We start from the raw sequence: 19,982 nt of genomic DNA, 5'->3' as shown, positions 1-19,982 counted from the left end.
AGGGGCAGTCAAAGCCATAATCGATGTGGCCCAGAAAAAGTCAACTAGAAAATCTTACCAGTACAAATGGTCCCGCTTCGCCAAGTTTCTTGTACCGCTGGACTTGGACCCATATTCAGCTCCCACTCCAGTAATCTTAGACTTCTTAGTCCATTTGTCATCCGCAAGCCTGTCGCTCTCATCCCTAAAGACTTACCTGGCAGCAATATCCTGGCATAGGAGGAAAAAAGGATCGCCCTCCTGCTTCCAAGATCCACTAATTCGGCTATTCCTTAAAGACTTCACGAACTTGTACCCCCCAGCCTCGCCACCTTGCCCAGCATGGAGTTTGGAGCTATTGTTATCCCAATTGTCTAAAGCCCCATTTGAACCTATGGCCACATGTGACTCATCCCATCTGCTTCAATCTTATAATTCCATGAGATTGTTGCTACGCTACCATTACTGTTGTTATTTATTTGAATGAAATTTATTCTATGCAAACACTGTTTTGTAAAGCAAGCAGGTAAAATTCAAATCACCCCACCTGCCACGGTTGGGCCTTGTACACCTTCAAAGCAGGTCAGGAGTCCCTGGTTAGAAGTGAAAAAAGAATGCTGTTTGAGAATGTGACTGAGCCAGTGGATGGCCATTCTCTGATGAGAGGCATCTGTTCTAGCAAGTTCTTCCTGTTCCATCCATGGCTGGCTGAGCTCAGCTAAACCAGCATATTTTTGCCAAGAAGGGCTGGTGTTCTGTATTGCGTATACAGATTTCTAACCTAAAGTTACATACAGTAGAGTCTCACTTATCCAAGTTAAACGGGCCAGCAGAAGCTTGGATAAGCTGATATCTTGGATAATAAGGAGGGATTAAGAAAAAGCCTATTAAACATCAAATTAGGTTATGATTTTACAAATTAAGCACCAAAACTTCATGTTATACAACAAATTTGACAGAAAAAGTAGTTCAATACGCAGTAATGTTATGTTGTAATTACTGTATTTACGAATTTAGCACCAAAATATCACGATATATTGAAAACATTGACTACAAAAATGGCTTGGATTATCCAGAGGCTTGGATAAGCAAGGCTTGGATTAGTGAGACTCTACTGTAATTGTTCAGTAAGACAATGTAGACTTAATGTAAATCTTAGCAATTTTTGGCAAGGCACATTTAAAAGCAGGCAGCCGCATGGGATGAAGGAGGTCCGTGCAGCCACTGATATTGGTGCAAGAAAAGCAAGCAAAGCAACAATCAGAAGCAAAGCCCCATACAAAGCCCCAGAGAAAAGATGTGCCACGCAGATGAACAGTAAATAACAGGAACTTTACTCTTCAAAATGCAGAGCAAAATATATACATTCATATGAGCAGCTGCACTGAGTCACACAATGTCCTTTTAAAGACAGAATTCAAATAGTGTTTTAGAGGTCCATACAAAACGTCTTCCTCCAGCTGACTAGGAGCAAAGCCTCTCTTGTTAAGCTCTTTTCCAAAACTGAGCCCCAGCAGAAACCTGTAACTGCATCCAAAACTCCCAGGCTCAGCAGGCTCACTGGAGTTGCCCAGCCAATCAGCTTGGTGCTTTGCACTTTTCTTGTTCACACACACCCCAACTGATTTTTACACGCTGTAATAAAGGTGACATCCAAATCTTTCCAAGACTTAATGGAAATATTTCTGATATGTCACCTTCTGAAAAGTAGCCTTTTTGGTATTCAGTTTCAGAAATCACACTTACTTGTCACATCATTTTAGCAATGATGTCCACCATTTCTCATATGTCAATATAACAATATAATACAGTAGAATCTCACTTATCCAACATAAACGGGCCGGCAGAACATTGGATAAGTGAAAATGTTGGATAATAAGGAGGAGTTAAGGAAAAGCCTATTAAACGTCAAATTATATTATGATTTTACAAATTAAGCACCAAAACATCATGTTTTACAACAAATCGACAGAAAAAGCAGTTCAGTACATGGTAACGTTATGTAGTAATTATTGTATTTACAAATTTAGCACCAAAACATCGCAATGTATTGAAAACATTGACTACAAAAACAGTGGCTACTAACAAACTGACTACAAATAAAGATAGAATTGCATAAAATGAACTTACAGTAACAACATTGTCGGAAATTAAATGCATAAAAAGTTCTGTCCTTGCTGCTTAGAGAAACAGCTGTGAATCCGGGCGGGAGGCAGGCTGCGTTGGATAATCCAGAACACTGGATAAGCAAATGTTGGATAAGTGAGACTCTACTGTAATAGATAATACTCATATTATGCTATACTGATAACATAACATATTGTATATACAAATAATATTGATAATAATATTATAATGTAATACAATATAATAATAATACACTATTATAATTGTATATTTATATTACATGTAATATTACTAATAATATTGCAATACAGTGGTATAGTACAATATAGTAATATATAATGCTTATATTGTGCTATGCTAATAATATAATATAGTGTATTTACCTATAACTTGTAAGCCGCCCTGAGTCCCCTTCAGGATGAGAAGGGTGGGATATAAATGTCGCTAATAAATATAATAAATAGATAACTTAATCATTTTAGTCCTCAACTTCTCAAGGTAATAATAGGTCAACAGGAGTGAATCCATAAAAGAAAATGAAAAACACTGGTAAGCTATAGTGTCTGATGGCTTCTGTTCCGCATTGGAGGTTTTAATATGAACTTTGTAAGAGCTTTCGTTTGTGCTATTTTTTATTGTTTGGCCAGTTCATTCCTCTGGAACAGAGCCTACTTCCCCCATTCTCTAAAAGTACTGTTCTCCCAAATTTGGTAGTAAGGGGCCGAGTTCCGATCTTGTTTGTGTGTGCGTGTGTATTTGTTTGTTTGTTGACTCACAGTGCTCCCATGAATTTTACAGGATTTTCATAGGCAAGGACAACTTAGAGGTGGTTTTGCCATTGACTTCCTCTGATTATACATACTGCACCTAGTTTAGATAATTCCCTCATCCAGGTACTAACCATGCCTGAAACTAAAGAGAAAATGGATTCCCAAAATCACAAAGACACAAATCCACTACAAAGATGTAAACAATCACATAAGTAAATATTTTTTGCAACTTATATACAACAACAATGAACATATACAGAGAACATAAGATGTTATATACACTCTCTCTTGGCTACAATCAATCCCTGTGTATATAACAGTCTTATGTTCTTTGTATATGTTCGTTGTTGTGGTAGAAAAGTTGCAAAAATATTTACTTCTGATTGTTTACTAACCATGCCTGACCATACTTAGGTGAGAATGTATTTGTATTAGGAGTGTGTGTATGTGACTAAACCTTCAGGTGTCTTGTTTACTTCTGCTGACCTCATGGATTCCATTGGATTTTCTATTAACTTTCAGGATCAGACAGGATCTGGAGCCTTCGGGGTGTTCAGACCTGAGGCAGGAAAAAAAAATCTTGTTTTTCTCCTAAATATAAGAGGCCAAGCTGACTTGTTTCGGTTGAAAGGAAGAGACATGTGTGTGTCAAGATTGACATCTAGTTGAATGCTCACTTCAGCCTATTCACCATGGAGCTCGAATGGGTGTTGAGCATCTCATTGGGCATTTTCCTGGTCCTCATCTCTGTATGGACGTGGAGGCACAAGGAGGGGAGGTTTCCACCTGGGCCAATGCCCTTGCCCTTCTTTGGCAACCTATTGCAACTGAACCCCAAGGATATTCCCAAGTCGTTCCTGGCGGTGAGTTTTGTCATCTCTTCCGTGAGAAAAAGTGGGATTGGGGGGTCTACATGTTTATTTTCTGAGATGTCCCATCCTTTTACCATTTTGAATCTTAATAGTATGCCTTCACTATGAGAACACTTTGAGCAAAGTCCAAGGTTCAACCTGGTGCATCATCTCATGGACAACTTGGTTCTTCTGGAAAGCCCAAAGCTTGGTTTAAAGGGAATTCTTCTCTCCTGCTTTCCTTATTTGCTGTGTACCATGTAGTACCCAGATATATGTTCCTTCTGAATGCAAATAGTCCATATAAACTTTATGATTCATCCCCACTGATGGCTCAGTCTTCCATTAATTTGTTCCAGCTTAATTTGCGTGCTACACACAATTCTGTCCTTTGCCTGTCCTGGATCCTGTCCTATCAGTAGACAATCCCAAATTCTACTATTATTCGGGAGAGGAGTGGGTTGTCTGAGGAAGTGTAGTCAAAAAAGGAGCAAAAAGAGGGTGTTGCCCTCCCCCAGTAAGAATCCTACTCTGTCAAAGGGAATTTTCTTTCAATTGTTTTCTTTCAATTGTTGACATTGCAACAATTTAAAACTTTAGCTGCGGCATGAAAGATTTTCCATGTCTCCATTTTGAGACTACAGTACATCCTATACAGGGCCGTAGCCAGAGAAAAACTTTTGGGAGGAGTTTTGAAAATTTCTGGGGGGGGGGGGTTGAACCCCTAGCACCCCCTTCCCTGGCTACAGAACTGTCAATATCTGCTTGAGATAGTGCCTGGAGGGACTCTTAATGTTTTGCATCTCATAGACTTAGCATGAGGATTTGGTTAACCAGTTAAAATTCATGAGTAAACCAGGATTTTTTTAAAAAACCTGAAAAATGGGGGGGGGGGGTTGAACCCCTAAACTCCCCCCCCCCCTTGCTACAGGCCTGAATAATTACAGGGATTACAGTGCTCATGAATCTGGGATAAACACAGATAATATATCACTTTTTTAACTTTAGAGAAAAGGTCTTTAGGAATCTGAAGGTCCTCCTATACAACGTTATGGTCAACATCCACACACCTAGAGATTCCTTGAGACTATGTCAATCAAATCCATTAAAATTGAACCTACAGCTGTAAAAGGCTGACTGTAAAGGGAAATGTCATTGCGGAGATTCTTATTTGGAGAACAGTGCTATAATTCTGGGTTTTGCTCCCCCCCCCACCCCGCTCCGCCAGTGGTTTTCTCGATCCACTTAGTTCATGTTGTGTGTGATTTGTACTATACAAAGTCCCAGAATACTTGTAGAGTATCTATACACACAAACGAACGATTGTCAAAAAGTTGCTGTATATTTGATTGAAGAAAATAATGATGGAGCACCGCTCTCAAAAAAGTCTTCAAAAGTAAAGTACAAATAAAGTCCCAATTCTCTACAGGGGTCCCGGGTATTTTTGACCCTGTTTCAGGGGAAAACCCCTTCTTCAGGAGTTGTTAAACTCAGCAACTTCCCTAGGATACCTATCTTCTATATTCTTCCTAAGATTCATAAAGGCATCATTCCACCCCCAGGCCGACCTATTATTTCTGGTTCATCTTCTGTATTGGAACCAGTTGCCAAATATCTAGACTCCTTTTGCCAACCATTTGTCCCTCTCTGTGATTCCTACATTAAAGACACAAAGCACTTCATTAATATCGTAGAAAATCTCAATATTGAGGAGGACAGCATTTTAGTTACGATTGATGTCACCTCACTCTATACTAACATTCCACTAGATGAGGCTCGTACCATTATAGAAAATATCCTTCGTAGGAGAACAAAGTTGCAACCACCTACACACTTCTTGATGGACTTGTTAGATATAGTACTAGAGAAAAATTATTTCCGTTTTCAAAACCAATTTTACTTTCAGACCTTCGGTGTCGCTATGGGAAGTCCGTTAGCTCCATCGATTGCCAATCTATTCATGGCACATTTAGAAAACACTATATTGCTTAATCCATCTTTAAATATGTACTATTCTAATATAATATACTATGGCCGATTCATTGATGATATATTCATAGTATTTAAAACAACTGAAGCCGCAGTAGGATTCTCTAATTGGATTAACACTATACATACGTCTATTAAATTTACCAGTCATCTCAACCTGTCACATATCAATTTTTTAGATGTTACTGTGTATAAACATCATAACAAACTGTTGGTCAAGAACTTCAGAAAACCATCAGATAAGAATTCTTTTCTTCATTATAACAGCTTCCACCACTTTGGTTTAAAGACCAATCTTCCATTTTCACAACTACTTAGACTAAAGCGTAACTCAAGCTCTAATGAACACTTCATTCATGAAAGCCTGACCTTAAGCCAGGAGTTTAGAAGTAGAGGCTATCCTAAACATGTCATCAAAAAGGCATTAATTAAAGCTGAAAAAACTGATAGAACCACCCTACTGAAAGAATCTGCTAAACCAACTAAAAATCAAATTATCTGGACACAAGAATTATCACATTACTCCAAACACATAATCCAAATTATAAAAAAACACTGGCATCTTCTTCAAGATATTTCAGGTTGCGATAAATTACCTATTTTTGGAAACAGGCGTACTAAAAATATTAGAGAATATTTAATCCATACAGATTTAACCACTCCTATTAGTACACCAAAGAGCACCCTGAGAGGCCATTATCCTTGTGGTCACTGTAAGTGTTGTCCTCAATCTTGGAAGACTAAGGAGATATATAATCATAGGAACAAAGTGGGCACCACACTAAAACATTTTTCTACCTGTAATAGCAACAATGTAATCTACCTCTTGACATGTGACTGTGATCTCTGGTATATTGGAAAAACAACCAGATCCTTGAGAATCAGAATCTCTGAACATAAATCCAGAATCAAAAATTTATCTACAGAATCTCTTTTATATTCACACTTCACCCAATACAAACATTCACCTACCTCATTTAAATTTTGTGTTCTGGAATGCATCTCTCAAAAACCTTTCATGGACTTGGAAAAACTATTATCCCAAAGGGAAATGTACTGGATCTTTAAGTTTAAAACCTTTTCCCCTCAGGGACTTAATGAATCACTTAATTTTAGCTGTTTCCTTTAAACCTTCAAGTACTCTTTAAAAACCCTTGAGTGAACCTTCAGAATTACTCGCAGTTGAAATCACCACAAGCAGAGTCACTCAGTGAAAGCATTTAGCACTATGTAAGTATATACTGTTATATGGGTTACTTTTACTTCTGTTAATACTGCTGGTAAAATACTTGTTACTCTATGTTTTGTTTTAGATAGAAATTCATTGTTGCTGAGTTTAACAACTCCTGAAGAAGGGGTTTTCCCCTGAAACAGGGTCAAAAATACCCGGGACCCCTGTAGAGAATTGGGACTTTATTTGTACTTTACTTTTGAAGACTTTTTTGAGAGCGGTGCTCCATCATTATTTTCTTCAATCAAATATACAGCAACTTTTTGACAATCGTTCGTTTGTGTGTATAGATACTCTACAAGTATTCTGGGACTTTGTATAGTAACTTAGCCATATCACTATGGATGACTGGCTCGGTACATTGAGCTTTGATAAAGAAGATATTATGTCTCTTACTAAAAACAGGTCGGTCATTGACCATGTACCAGCAGCTGAGTCCTCCCAGACCAGCAATTTACTTTATGATTTAGAAAAATTGAAAAAAAGAAACATTCGTTTGGATCTCCATGCATCTACATTAGCTGATTATATAAAACACAATATGATCCCCAGAGGATTAAGGATATATAAACCACCTGGCATGTTCAAAGAAGATAAAGAATTTTTACAACAATGGGTTAAAATTTTAAACAAATGTTCCTTGGATCTGATGGCATTATTGATTATGAAATCCAATGCCACCATTAAGGATGGAGAAAATAAAATTACCAATCTCATGGAAAACATTACGAAAGATACAACCTCTGCTACCATGTTGGAGACTCTTGACAAAAAATGTAGTGACCTGTACAATCAGGTGAAGGAATTTAAAATTAAAAAGTTTGAAAGAGATCGTCATGATTACCAGTCCAATCGAGTCTACCCATGGTTATTGGACAAAGATCAAGTTTCCTCTAAGAGAAAAGTCAGATTCCATCCTCAATTTACAGACTCCTCTACCGAGGAAGACCCAGGAAGGACAACTGAAAGCTCTGAAGTCTCTGACTCACCACCTTTAAGAAGATCCTCCAGACATAAGAATAGGACTCTACCATCATCCTCATCCTCAACTTTTTTTCCAAGGGACCGAAATCGGAGACACCGAACCTGATTGTTAATTTATCCGATTATAAGTTATCTGATGTAGAAAGGTCAATAGTAAACAAAGGTCTATCATTTGTTCCCACCCCTAAATTTAATGCATTTCGAGCACGAATAGATTTATTCAAGCTATTTAGAACCATCCGCTTAAGAGACATGTTTAAAGACAGCATATCCAACACTACCACAGATCCTTTCAAACCCAAAAGTACCTTCTGCCCTTCCACAGATAACATTTACATTAAATGCTTTGAAAAAGCTGTAGAGAGGGACTTTAACAAGCTAACTACTCGTAGACAACCATACCACTCAAATTTATCAGAATTAGAAAGAACCACTCTGGTCAAATTGAGCAACCTCAAAGAGGTAGTCTGGAAACCAGCAGATAAAGGGGGAGCTATAGTATTACTTAACAAAAGAGATTATATTAAGGAAGTCAACCTCCAGCTATCAAATAGTAAATTCTACCAACCTATTGCAACAGACCCCACTAAACACATTCAGTCCCTTATTAGGGTGGTGTGTCAAGAGGGATTATCCATGGGATTTATCTCTTCTTCTACATTTAAATACTTACAAAATGACTTCCCTAGGATACCTATCTTCTATATTCTTCCTAAGATTCATAAAGGCATCATTCCACCCCCAGGCCGACCTATTATTTCTGGTTCATCTTCTGTATTGGAACCAGTTGCCAAATATCTAGACTCCTTTTGCCAACCATTTGTCCCTCTCTGTGATTCCTACATTAAAGACACAAAGCACTTCATTAATATCGTAGAAAATCTCAATATTGAGGAGGACAGCATTTTAGTTACGATTGATGTCACCTCACTCTATACTAACATTCCACTAGATGAGGCTCGTACCATTATAGAAAATATCCTTCGTAGGAGAACAAAGTTGCAACCACCTACACACTTCTTGATGGACTTGTTAGATATAGTACTAGAGAAAAATTATTTCCGTTTTCAAAACCAATTTTACTTTCAGACCTTCGGTGTCGCTATGGGAAGTCCGTTAGCTCCATCGATTGCCAATCTATTCATGGCACATTTAGAAAACACTATATTGCTTAATCCATCTTTAAATATGTACTATTCTAATATAATATACTATGGCCGATTCATTGATGATATATTCATAGTATTTAAAACAACTGAAGCCGCAGTAGGATTCTCTAATTGGATTAACACTATACATACGTCTATTAAATTTACCAGTCATCTCAACCTGTCACATATCAATTTTTTAGATGTTACTGTGTATAAACATCATAACAAACTGTTGGTCAAGAACTTCAGAAAACCATCAGATAAGAATTCTTTTCTTCATTATAACAGCTTCCACCACTTTGGTTTAAAGACCAATCTTCCATTTTCACAACTACTTAGACTAAAGCGTAACTCAAGCTCTAATGAACACTTCATTCATGAAAGCCTGACCTTAAGCCAGGAGTTTAGAAGTAGAGGCTATCCTAAACATGTCATCAAAAAGGCATTAATTAAAGCTGAAAAAACTGATAGAACCACCCTACTGAAAGAATCTGCTAAACCAACTAAAAATCAAATTATCTGGACACAAGAATTATCACATTACTCCAAACACATAATCCAAATTATAAAAAAACACTGGCATCTTCTTCAAGATATTTCAGGTTGCGATAAATTACCTATTTTTGGAAACAGGCGTACTAAAAATATTAGAGAATATTTAATCCATACAGATTTAACCACTCCTATTAGTACACCAAAGAGCACCCTGAGAGGCCATTATCCTTGTGGTCACTGTAAGTGTTGTCCTCAATCTTGGAAGACTAAGGAGATATATAATCATAGGAACAAAGTGGGCACCACACTAAAACATTTTTCTACCTGTAATAGCAACAATGTAATCTACCTCTTGACATGTGACTGTGATCTCTGGTATATTGGAAAAACAACCAGATCCTTGAGAATCAGAATCTCTGAACATAAATCCAGAATCAAAAATTTATCTACAGAATCTCTTTTATATTCACACTTCACCCAATACAAACATTCACCTACCTCATTTAAATTTTGTGTTCTGGAATGCATCTCTCAAAAACCTTTCATGGACTTGGAAAAACTATTATCCCAAAGGGAAATGTACTGGATCTTTAAGTTTAAAACCTTTTCCCCTCAGGGACTTAATGAATCACTTAATTTTAGCTGTTTCCTTTAAACCTTCAAGTACTCTTTAAAAACCCTTGAGTGAACCTTCAGAATTACTCGCAGTTGAAATCACCACAAGCAGAGTCACTCAGTGAAAGCATTTAGCACTATGTAAGTATATACTGTTATATGGGTTACTTTTACTTCTGTTAATACTGCTGGTAAAATACTTGTTACTCTATGTTTTGTTTTAGATAGAAATTCATTGTTGCTGAGTTTAACAACTCCTGAAGAAGGGGTTTTCCCCTGAAACAGTGTGTGATTTGTAGACATTTCTGCTTATTTAGGCCGCACCTCTCATGTAGTATTTTACTGTTGTCTTCCTTCTCTTGCAGCTGAGTCACAAATATGGCCCTGTATTCACACTGTACCTGGGCCCCCGAAGGGTTGTGGTTCTTTGTGGACATGAGGCATTGAAGGAAGCTCTGGTGGACCATGGTGAACAGTTCTGTGGGAGAGGAGAGGTGCCTTCTGTTGAACGGATGTTCAAAGGTTTTGGTGGGTGAAATGGCTCTAGTGTGTCTTCTTAATAAAGGCCAAGATCATATATTGTCTAGATACGGTGCCTGTCAACGCTCCAGGATTCACTATTGTGCAGTGATAATCCCGTCCTATGGGGCAGAAAGAGGGAGGGGGAATTCCAGAGAAGTATCAGGTTGCGTTCTCAGAACTATGTCAGGAATAAGAACATTTGTCCAAATCTTTTCAGATCTTCTGGAAGTCTAATGGATGATACCATTGCACTGCAACTGACCTTGATGGTCCACACATGTCCACACATTACATCACCATCATTTTCGTCATCATCTATATATATATAAAAGGGTAATGAAATTTCAGCCTAGGACAAAACAACAAAACTACACATCCCAGAAACACTAACCTTGGCAGCACAACCCCTCATCCATGCCTCTACGTTCATACAACAAAAAGAAAAGAAAAATAAAGTCCTAATTAGAGGGAGAGGAAGAATTGTTTTTATCCAATTGCTGCCAGTTAGAAGGTTAAGCTCCGCCCACTTGGTCTCCTAGCAACCCACTCAGCCCAGGGGACAGGCAGAGTTAGGCCTCACTTAGGACTCTTCCACACTGCCTATAAAATACAGATTATCTAATTTTAACTGGATTATATGGCAGTGTAGACTCAAGGCCCTTCCACACAGCTATATAACCCATTTATAATGGACTTAATGTCAGGGGAAAACCTTTACCCTTTACCCTTTACCTTAACTACTACCAATTCCTCAATACTTTATTTCCCATACCGCCATACTTCGCCACAGCAACGCATGGCCGGGCACAGCTAGTTTATTTCTATAGAGCCAGCACAAAATATAATGCCAGCAATAGTGTGCCTGGGGAATGCTAACACAGTAAGTCCTAGGAAGACCTTGGATGTTATGAGTGGAAGAACTTGGACATTATGACCGGAATAATTAGAAACTGTGGCCTGAACGTATAAGTAGAATGTGCCCATTGAATCAAATATGTTAGATAAACATATTGGTGAATTCATTAATGCATTGACTCTGCACTAACTGGGACTAAAAATGGGGCATTGTTGTAGAATTCAGTGAGAGGGGCCACTGGTATATCTCTGCGAACACTGTTTTACTGTTCCATGGGTGGGGGAGGATCATAACCTTCACAGTGAACTCTAATAAATCTTCCTCCAGGAATTGCTTTGGCCAATGGGGAGCGCTGGAAGAAGCTCCGTCACTTCTCTCTCCTCACATTGAAGAATTTTGGGATGGGGAAATGCTCCATTGAAGAGCGGATCCAAGAAGAAGCGCAATTCCTGCTGGAAAAATTTAGAAAAACCGAAGGTTGGTGTTGACCTTGACTCTTTCCATTGAATGGAAAATAGAATATTGACAACTTTCCTAGCCAGGATTAAGAAAAAATGGCAAACAATGATTATTTCATCTGTGCTTTGTCAGGTCTGCCCTTTGATCCCACCTTCCTTCTGAACTGCACAACTTCCAACATTGTTTGCTCCATTGTCTTTGGTAAACGTTTTGAGTATGAAGACAAGACTTTTCTCTCCATGTTGGATTTGACAAACAAAATGTTTGTTGAGTTGAGCACCCCTTGGGCAAAGGTAAGAAGGCACCACTGAAGGAAGATACTATTCTGTCCAAAGACCAAAGCAGAGTGACCAATAATGAGAAGATCTGCTTCTGCAGAATACGATAGACACAATAGAGGTGTAAAGAACATTCACAAATATTATCATGCAAAAGTATGTAAGGGCACATTAGTGTCTGTGTGACAAAACAAATTTTATTTATTTATTTATTTACAATATTTATATTCCACCCTTCTCACCCCGAAGGGGACTCAGTGCGGATCACAATGTACAGATATATGGAAAACATTCAGTGCCATTAGACAAACAACACACACACAGACAGACACAGAGGCTATTTAACTTTCTAGCTTCTGGCTTTGTGAGGGTATGCTCGATTCCGGCCACAGGAGGAGCTGCTGCTTCATCATCCACTGTGACAACAAGTCCTTTTGATGGAGTACTTCCTCATCCAGCACACACTGCTGGATGTTTTTATGGTGTTGTAAATCAGTTAAATTTAGATCCAGGACCCATGCATGCTGAGTGCTGAGGAAGTGCTGAGGAAGCATTGCAAGACACTTTGTCTGCAACTATGGAGAGGTAAGTGTCTGATAGGGCAAGGAGGGAGGGCTTGCGGGGTGCACAAGACACCCTGCACGCCTGTCGTTTTGCTGGCAACTGCTATGGATGTGTGTTGAAGTCCATAAACTCTTAGAATCATAGAATTGGAAGGCCAGCAAGGGCCATCCAGTTCAATTCTCATCCATGGAGAAACACACAAAGCACCTCTGTCAGATGGCTATCCAACCTCTGTTTAGAAACATTCTTTTACTAAAATGCATGAGACTCTCATTTTCATATGGTTAATAAATTTCTAAAAACCATTTCCTGTTGATCTTCATTCTAGCTGTATGATATGTATTCTGGCATCATGCAGTACCTTCCTGGGGGGCACAAGCGTGTCTACAACTTCCTACAGGATCTGAAAGCCTTCATTGATGACAGAATCAGAATCAACCAAGAGACCTTAGATCCCAATAACCCAAGAGACTTTATTGATTGCTTCCTCATCGAGATGGAGAAGGTATTTTCTGTCACTTAAGGAAGAAGTTAACTGGATATATTATTTGAGTTCTGGAAACTTGGGAGAATGAAGAGGAAAATGGAAAAACCCGAGTTTGATGTTGATTTTCGGTGTACAATTGGCCTCCACATGTTCGATTTCTGTGTCCCTAGAGTGGGTCTCTCTAATGGTGAATTATATCTGTTAACATTCAGATGTTGAAGCAGTCTTGGATTAAGATCTAACTGGCTGCTAGTGGATCATCTATCTCCACCAACATATTGACCCTTGTGATACTGAGGGGAATCTGCTTATTTTCCTATTATGCAACGACTGCCGATGACCATCCAGGCACCAATCCATCATTTAACTAGTGATTGACTGCTGGAGTCTTCAACCCATCATCCAGCTTTTGGGGCACAGAAGGGGGAAAATAAAAATCTTTGCCTTCTAGAAAGATGTTTGTCCTCTTCCTCTGGCTTCTGCATGGCATCCAGGCAAAGCCTCATAGTCACTATCTCATCATACGGGGCTAGAATCGGCGGCATACGCCAGTCTAGCCCCAGGACCCATGGAGCTGGCCGACTCCCATCAGATGATGTCATGCCAGCTCCATGATGAAGATGGGCGAAACCGACATGCCACTGCTGCCATGGCAACGCAAGAGGCTTCCCGTGTTGTTGCCATAATCTATGGGGGGAAGCTGCATGCTCATGCTTCCCCCCATGTGATCGCCCTCCCAGCAATGTGGGCAATGCGAGTCATGGGGCACCGAATTCCCAAAGGCACAATTATACACATGAGATATCCAGCTACTATTGTGCAGCATTGTGAAAGGAGGTACAGGATACCTTCTTGTACAACATTTTAAAAATACATATGCTTCGGGTTGGTCATCAACAGTATTCTGTCTTTGGACTTCCCAAGATAAGATAAGATGAGTTAAGTAATAATAATTTCCTCTGTCATGCATTTGCTAATTTTAAATAATTTCTTCCTTTGTTCTCTTGAAGGAAAAGGGAAACCCTTCCACTGAATTCACAATGAACAACTTGGTCTTCACAGCAATCAACTTGTTCACAGCTGGGACAGACACTGTTAGCTTCACCCTAAAATATGCATTCCTCTTGCTGATGAAATATCCAGAAGTGGCAGGTATGAAGGGCAATTCAAGGGCAATACAAAACCAAGCCCTTCTTGTTTTGAGATGTTGAAATAATAGTTTAGCATGTAATGCACCGAGTCTATTGCATGGGTAGGGGGACATACCTTCCAACATGAAATCAAGGAAGACTCAAACACGTAGTTGGGTAAAAATTGGCCACAACTTGTTTATTAATAGCAGTAACAAAGGGTTGGCCAACATGCATGGGTCCTGGATCTAACATTGGTCAGCCCAGTGCTGACCAATACCTAGCACGCCAGGGTGCAGCTGGGTAAAAGACCGAGTCAGCGTTACCCCACACCTCTGGCAAACTGGGCACTCACCCCGCCTGCAATGGGGGCAGGGGGGGGGGAGGCCAACCAGATCCAGGGCCCAAAATATGCATTCATCTTGCTGATGAAATACCCAGAAATGGAAGGTACGAAGGGCAATACAAAACCAAGCCCTGCATGTTTTGGGATGTTGCAATAATAGTTTAGCATGTAATGCACCTAGTCTATTGTTTTCTAAACTTTACTGACTGAAGAATTGATATATTCAGATCACATGTCCCAAGGCAAGGTTTCAATGTTATGGTGTGACACCCAGTCTGCATTTAATTTCTCTGACAGATTGCTACCTTTTCCAATATATTTACAGAGAAAGTCAAGCAAGAAATTGACAGTGTTGTTGGTCACAATCGTGTCCCTGCTGTCAAGGACAGGATAAACATGCCCTACACAAATGCTGTCATCCATGAGACACAAAGGTTGATAGATATCTTTCCTGTAGGAGTGCCACACAAGGTGACTGCAGACACAGAGTTCCGGGGTTACCTTCTTCCCAAGGTAGACACAAGTGGTTTGTATGAAGTGGGAGGGAGGGAGACAATGAGGATATTCGTGTGAGCATATGTGTGTGTAAGATCGTCCTCCTTTTCCTCCATCACCTCTTCGTTGACAATTCACTCCTCTGTCTTATGTGTTTTCAGGACACTAATATCATTGCTGTATTAGGTTCAGCTTTGCATGATCCCAAATATTTTAGGGACCCTAAGATATTTAACCCAGCACACTTCCTTGATGAAGAAGGACACTTTAAGAAGAACGATGCCTTTGTGCCATTCTCCTCAGGTAGGACTCGTTGCCGTGTTCTGTTTGTTTTTCACCGCCCAATAGCTTGATTCTGAAGTCTGATTACAAACTTCTTTCAAAACCAAAAGCTGTTCAATGGAAGGTCCTTCTTTATAAATGGTGATTGATGTACAATATTGTGGCCCCATTCTTGTGAATACAGAATGTTACTAAAAATGGAGTAGTCATGGCTCTGTAACCCTCCATTATGAATCCTTGAAGTACAAAATCACAGCCTTGATCCTTAGCTGTTGATGTTTTACTGTTAGCTTTTGTCTGTTTTTACTAAAAATTGAGCAGTTATGGTTCTGGAACTCTAGATTCTGAATCCAGAATGACAGTCTTGATCCATCACTGTTGATGTCTTCCATTTCATACTGTACAACAGGTACCATGCTCTCTAGCCATTTTCCTGACATAATGGCAGATGTCTGATTTTTGTTCTGTCCTTAGGAAAACGTTCCTGTGTAGGAGAATCTATGGCTCGCATGGAGCTCTTCTTGTATTTGACCACCATCCTTCAAAGCTTCTCGTTGAAATCCTCTCTGGCCCCAAATGATATTGACATCTCTGCTCAACTAAATGGCTTTTTAAACATTCCTCCCATCTTTCAGCTGTGTTTGATACCACACTAATCTTGCCATTTCCCATCTTGAGGATCAGGACAGGAAGGGTCTATTCACATCAATTCTAGTACATAACACATTGTGCCATTGTTTGAGTGATGATGTAGAATAAAACATATTTTTTCGTAAACGGAGTCTGCATTTGACATTGTTATTGCCGTGTGTATGCATCTGCTTAGAAAGGTTACAAACGTTTAAGGGGTCCCAGTGTTTAGCCATGGATTAGTTGAACTGGTTGACAACACTTTAACTGCCATGCTTCAATGCTAGGAAATTCTGAAAGCTGTTTTCAGAGGAAACATAAGCCGTCTTCCCAAACATACAGCAGAGCATCCAAAAATACTAAAAGTATAGTTATAGTTGAGCACTCAGCTCACAGCAAGCAGAATGTGAAGTGTTGTGGCCAGAAAAGAATTTGGAGCTTAGGAGGCAAAGATGCAGAATTCAATCTTTAAAGCTAAAAAAGGTTTATTTACAAAAATAACTACATTTCTTAGAACTGGGTCTGAGCTACTTTAACTCCATCTCTTCTCAAAAGAGAGGGAAAAATCTCCAAGCACTCCATCTCTCCTGACAGACACAAGCATCTTTTACACGCACAAGCATCTGCTTTTTATAAAGATGTAAAAAGCAGAAGTCTGAAACAAAGCCATGCAAATATCTATTCTACATAACCAATCAAAATGGGAACAGAAAGAGAGGGAAGAGAACAAATAGATTCATTCCAACTGTCATTCATCGAGGACCTCAAACTTGAGCAGTGTGGGGTTGAATTCCAACATTTGGCAGAGATGCCTTTGGCAGAGATAACTAAAGACTTTGTAAAACTACAACTGACATTAGTCCATTGTGTTTCCAGAAAAAAAATTAGAAGTATGTAGTATATTTTCTTTTCCAATGATAATTGAAATATCTATGGCATAGTGTTATCGAGCCAAAATTTAGGGGTTCTCTTCTGAATTAGGGAGACCCAATACCTTCCGGTTGCAGGTTCGAAGATCCTGGCAAGTGGGAGGCGCTCCAGATCAATTCCCCCCCCCCCCCAATAATCTCACCCACAAGTCTTGAAGAGAGATGACCGAGTTGATATTTATTCGAGTCAGCTGACACGGATGTCAAAACGCAATCATTCGCTGAGATGACATGTCCAATAATACAGTGCAGCAATTTTTAAAAGCAAAAAGATTGTCGGAGAGATTCAAATTTCCCTCCCCGCCTCCCCCCGCCCAGTTCCACTCTGATTGGCTCTTGACTGAGTGGCGTAAAATCCCACCCAATCAGATGGCTTCCTACAGTCCAGCATCTCAGAGGCAAGGAGGTGGGCTGAGCCGATAACAATGAATTGCTGAGCAGATTATAGATAGACAAATGACCTGATATGTCAAAAGGAAACGCCGAGGACCCTGCTGAGCCCTCAAGGCAACTTCCGAGGGTGCAAATATACATATGTGTCTAACAAGACCTGGCGAGTCAGCTTGTGGAAGCATTTGTTTTATGAATGAGTCCGGTTCATTAACAAAAGGAGAGCTGTCACCCGGAATAATCCGGGCTTTTCTGCTCCAGGTGTGAATGAAATGTCACCCAAGCGGCCAATATCATGCTTATTTATTTACATTTCTACCCCGCCCTTCTCACCCGAGGGGACTCAGGGCGGCTTACAACAACCGGCAAAATTCAATGCCAAACAGATCAATAAAACAGCAACACATTTAAAACCATTAACAACTATTCATAAAATACAACTCATAAAATACATTAGTCAGCTAAAACATAGTCTGCTCCGAAGTTAAGAATAGAGGGGGCCAAGTCTATTGTCCATTCAAGATGGTATCTGGTTGTCCCCTGTGGTGAGGGGCAATCTTCTCCAGTTTGTGTTGCAATTGTCTGTCCATACTGGTTTTCCAGGTCAGATCTCGGTCACCCTCAATATTTCATAATCTATATATATAAAATGATAAAGTTGTTTGCGCAGTGATTATAACAACAAAACTAAACATCCCAGAAATACGAAATTTGGCAACACAATGCAAAAGGCTTGCCTCCAGATTACAACAACACAACCATACCACAAAACCACAATCCAGACCCACAAAACTCACAACAACGCATCATGCGATAACAAAACCACTAAACGCCCCAGAAATACAAAACTTGGCAACACAATGCAAAAGCCTTGCCTCCCAGTTGTAACAACACAACCACACCACAAAACCACACAGGACCCACAAAACTCACAACAACGCATCGTGACTATAACAACACAACTAAACGCCCCAGAAATACGAAACTTGGCAACACAACGCAAAAGCCTTCCCCCCAGGTTGTAACAACATAACCACACCACAAAACCACAATCCGGACCCATAAAACTCACAACAATGCATCGTGACTATAACAACACAACTAAACGCCCCAGAAATACAAAACTTGGCACACAACTAAACGCCCCAGAAATATAAAACTTGACAACACAACGCAAAAGCCTTGCCTCCCGGTTGTAACAACACAACCACACCACAAAACCAAAATCCGGACCCACAAAACTCACAATAATGCATCGTGACTATAACAACACAACTAAACGCCCCAGAAATACGAAACTTGGCACACAACTAAACGCCCCAGAAATATAAAACTTGACAACACAACGCAAAAGCCTTGCCTCCCAGTTGTAACAACACAACCACACCACAAAACCACAATCCGGACGCACAAAACTCACAACAATGCATTGTGACTATAACAACACAACTAAACGCCCCAGAAATACAAAACTTGGCACACAACTAAACGCCCCAGAAATATAAAACTTGACAACACAACACAAAAGCCTTTTCTTCCGGTTGTAACAACACAACTACACCACAAAACCACAATCCGGACCCACAAAACTCACAACAACGCATCATGACTATAACACAACTAAACGCCCCAGAAATACAAAATTTGACAACACAATGCAAAAGCCTTTCCTCCCAGTTGTAACAACACAACCACACCACAAAACCACACTGGACCCACAAAACTCACAACAACGCATCATGACTATAACACAACTAAACGCCCCAGAAATACAAAATTTGACAACACAACGCAAAAGCCTTCCCTCCCAGTTGTAACAACACAACCACACCACAAAACCACAATCCGGACCCACAAAACTCACAACAACGCATTGTGACTATAACAAATACAAAATTTCACAGCACAACTCTTCCACCTCCCCAATCCCTACATTCACACTTGGCCTCCAAAAAAACAATTACAATAATAACAATGACAACAACAACAACAAGAATCAACACCATCACAGGCAAGAAACAGCCAGTCACTGCTACACTGGGCCTCCAAAAAACAATACAGTAGCATCTAACTTATCCAACCTTCATGACCACTACAACAACAATAATAATAAACACCTACACAGGCAAAACAAAAAAAAGACTATTGTACCACAATAAAAATATAAACCGCACTCAGCAGAATCAGACATTACAACTAACAACAAACCAAAGACAACAGGGATCTCAAGCAATTATCAATCAACACAAAAATTGAAGAAGGTAACAGACTTCAAATACTACTACTAATGTGAATATAAAGAAGGTGGAGGTCACAGCATAAATAGAACCTAATGTGGACTGACCAACACCACCAGACTAAGCCACAGCAACGCGTGGCCGGGCACAGCTAGTATAATATATATCTCATGGTAATAAAGGAA

At 39.6% G+C, this 19,982-nt stretch overlaps 1 protein-coding gene across 1 annotated transcript; it reads left to right on the top strand.

Moving 5' to 3' along the window:
* The first annotated feature begins 2,509 nt into the window (after positions 1 to 2,509).
* On the top strand, positions 2,510 to 16,388 carry LOC100553587 (cytochrome P450 2G1). The gene is made up of 9 exons (XM_003223803.4): positions 2,510 to 3,739; positions 10,558 to 10,720; positions 11,898 to 12,047; positions 12,162 to 12,322; positions 13,200 to 13,376; positions 14,369 to 14,510; positions 15,160 to 15,347; positions 15,491 to 15,632; positions 16,086 to 16,388. The coding sequence occupies exons 1-9, from the start codon at positions 3,569 to 3,571 to the stop codon at positions 16,265 to 16,267; spliced, it is 1,476 nt and encodes a 491-aa protein (XP_003223851.2). The 5' UTR covers positions 2,510 to 3,568; the 3' UTR covers positions 16,268 to 16,388.
* The last annotated feature ends 3,594 nt before the right edge of the window (positions 16,389 to 19,982 follow it).

Source organism: Anolis carolinensis, chromosome 6 (genome assembly GCF_035594765.1).
Source record: "Anolis carolinensis isolate JA03-04 chromosome 6, rAnoCar3.1.pri, whole genome shotgun sequence".
NCBI classification, from domain to species: Eukaryota; Metazoa; Chordata; class Lepidosauria; order Squamata; family Dactyloidae; genus Anolis; species Anolis carolinensis.
This window is presented reverse-complemented; position numbering and strand designations above follow the sequence as displayed.

Excerpts from the sequence above, each read along its gene's own strand:
- LOC100553587 (XM_003223803.4), top strand. The coding sequence starts at position 3,569 with ATGGAGCTCGAATGGGTGTTGAGCATCTCATTGGGCATTTTCCTGGTC. Across the intron at positions 3,740-10,557 it reads TTCCCAAGTCGTTCCTGGCG|CTGAGTCACAAATATGGCCC; the intron begins GTGAGTTTTGTC and ends CTTCTCTTGCAG. Across the intron at positions 15,633-16,085 it reads CTTTGTGCCATTCTCCTCAG|GAAAACGTTCCTGTGTAGGA; the intron begins GTAGGACTCGTT and ends TTCTGTCCTTAG.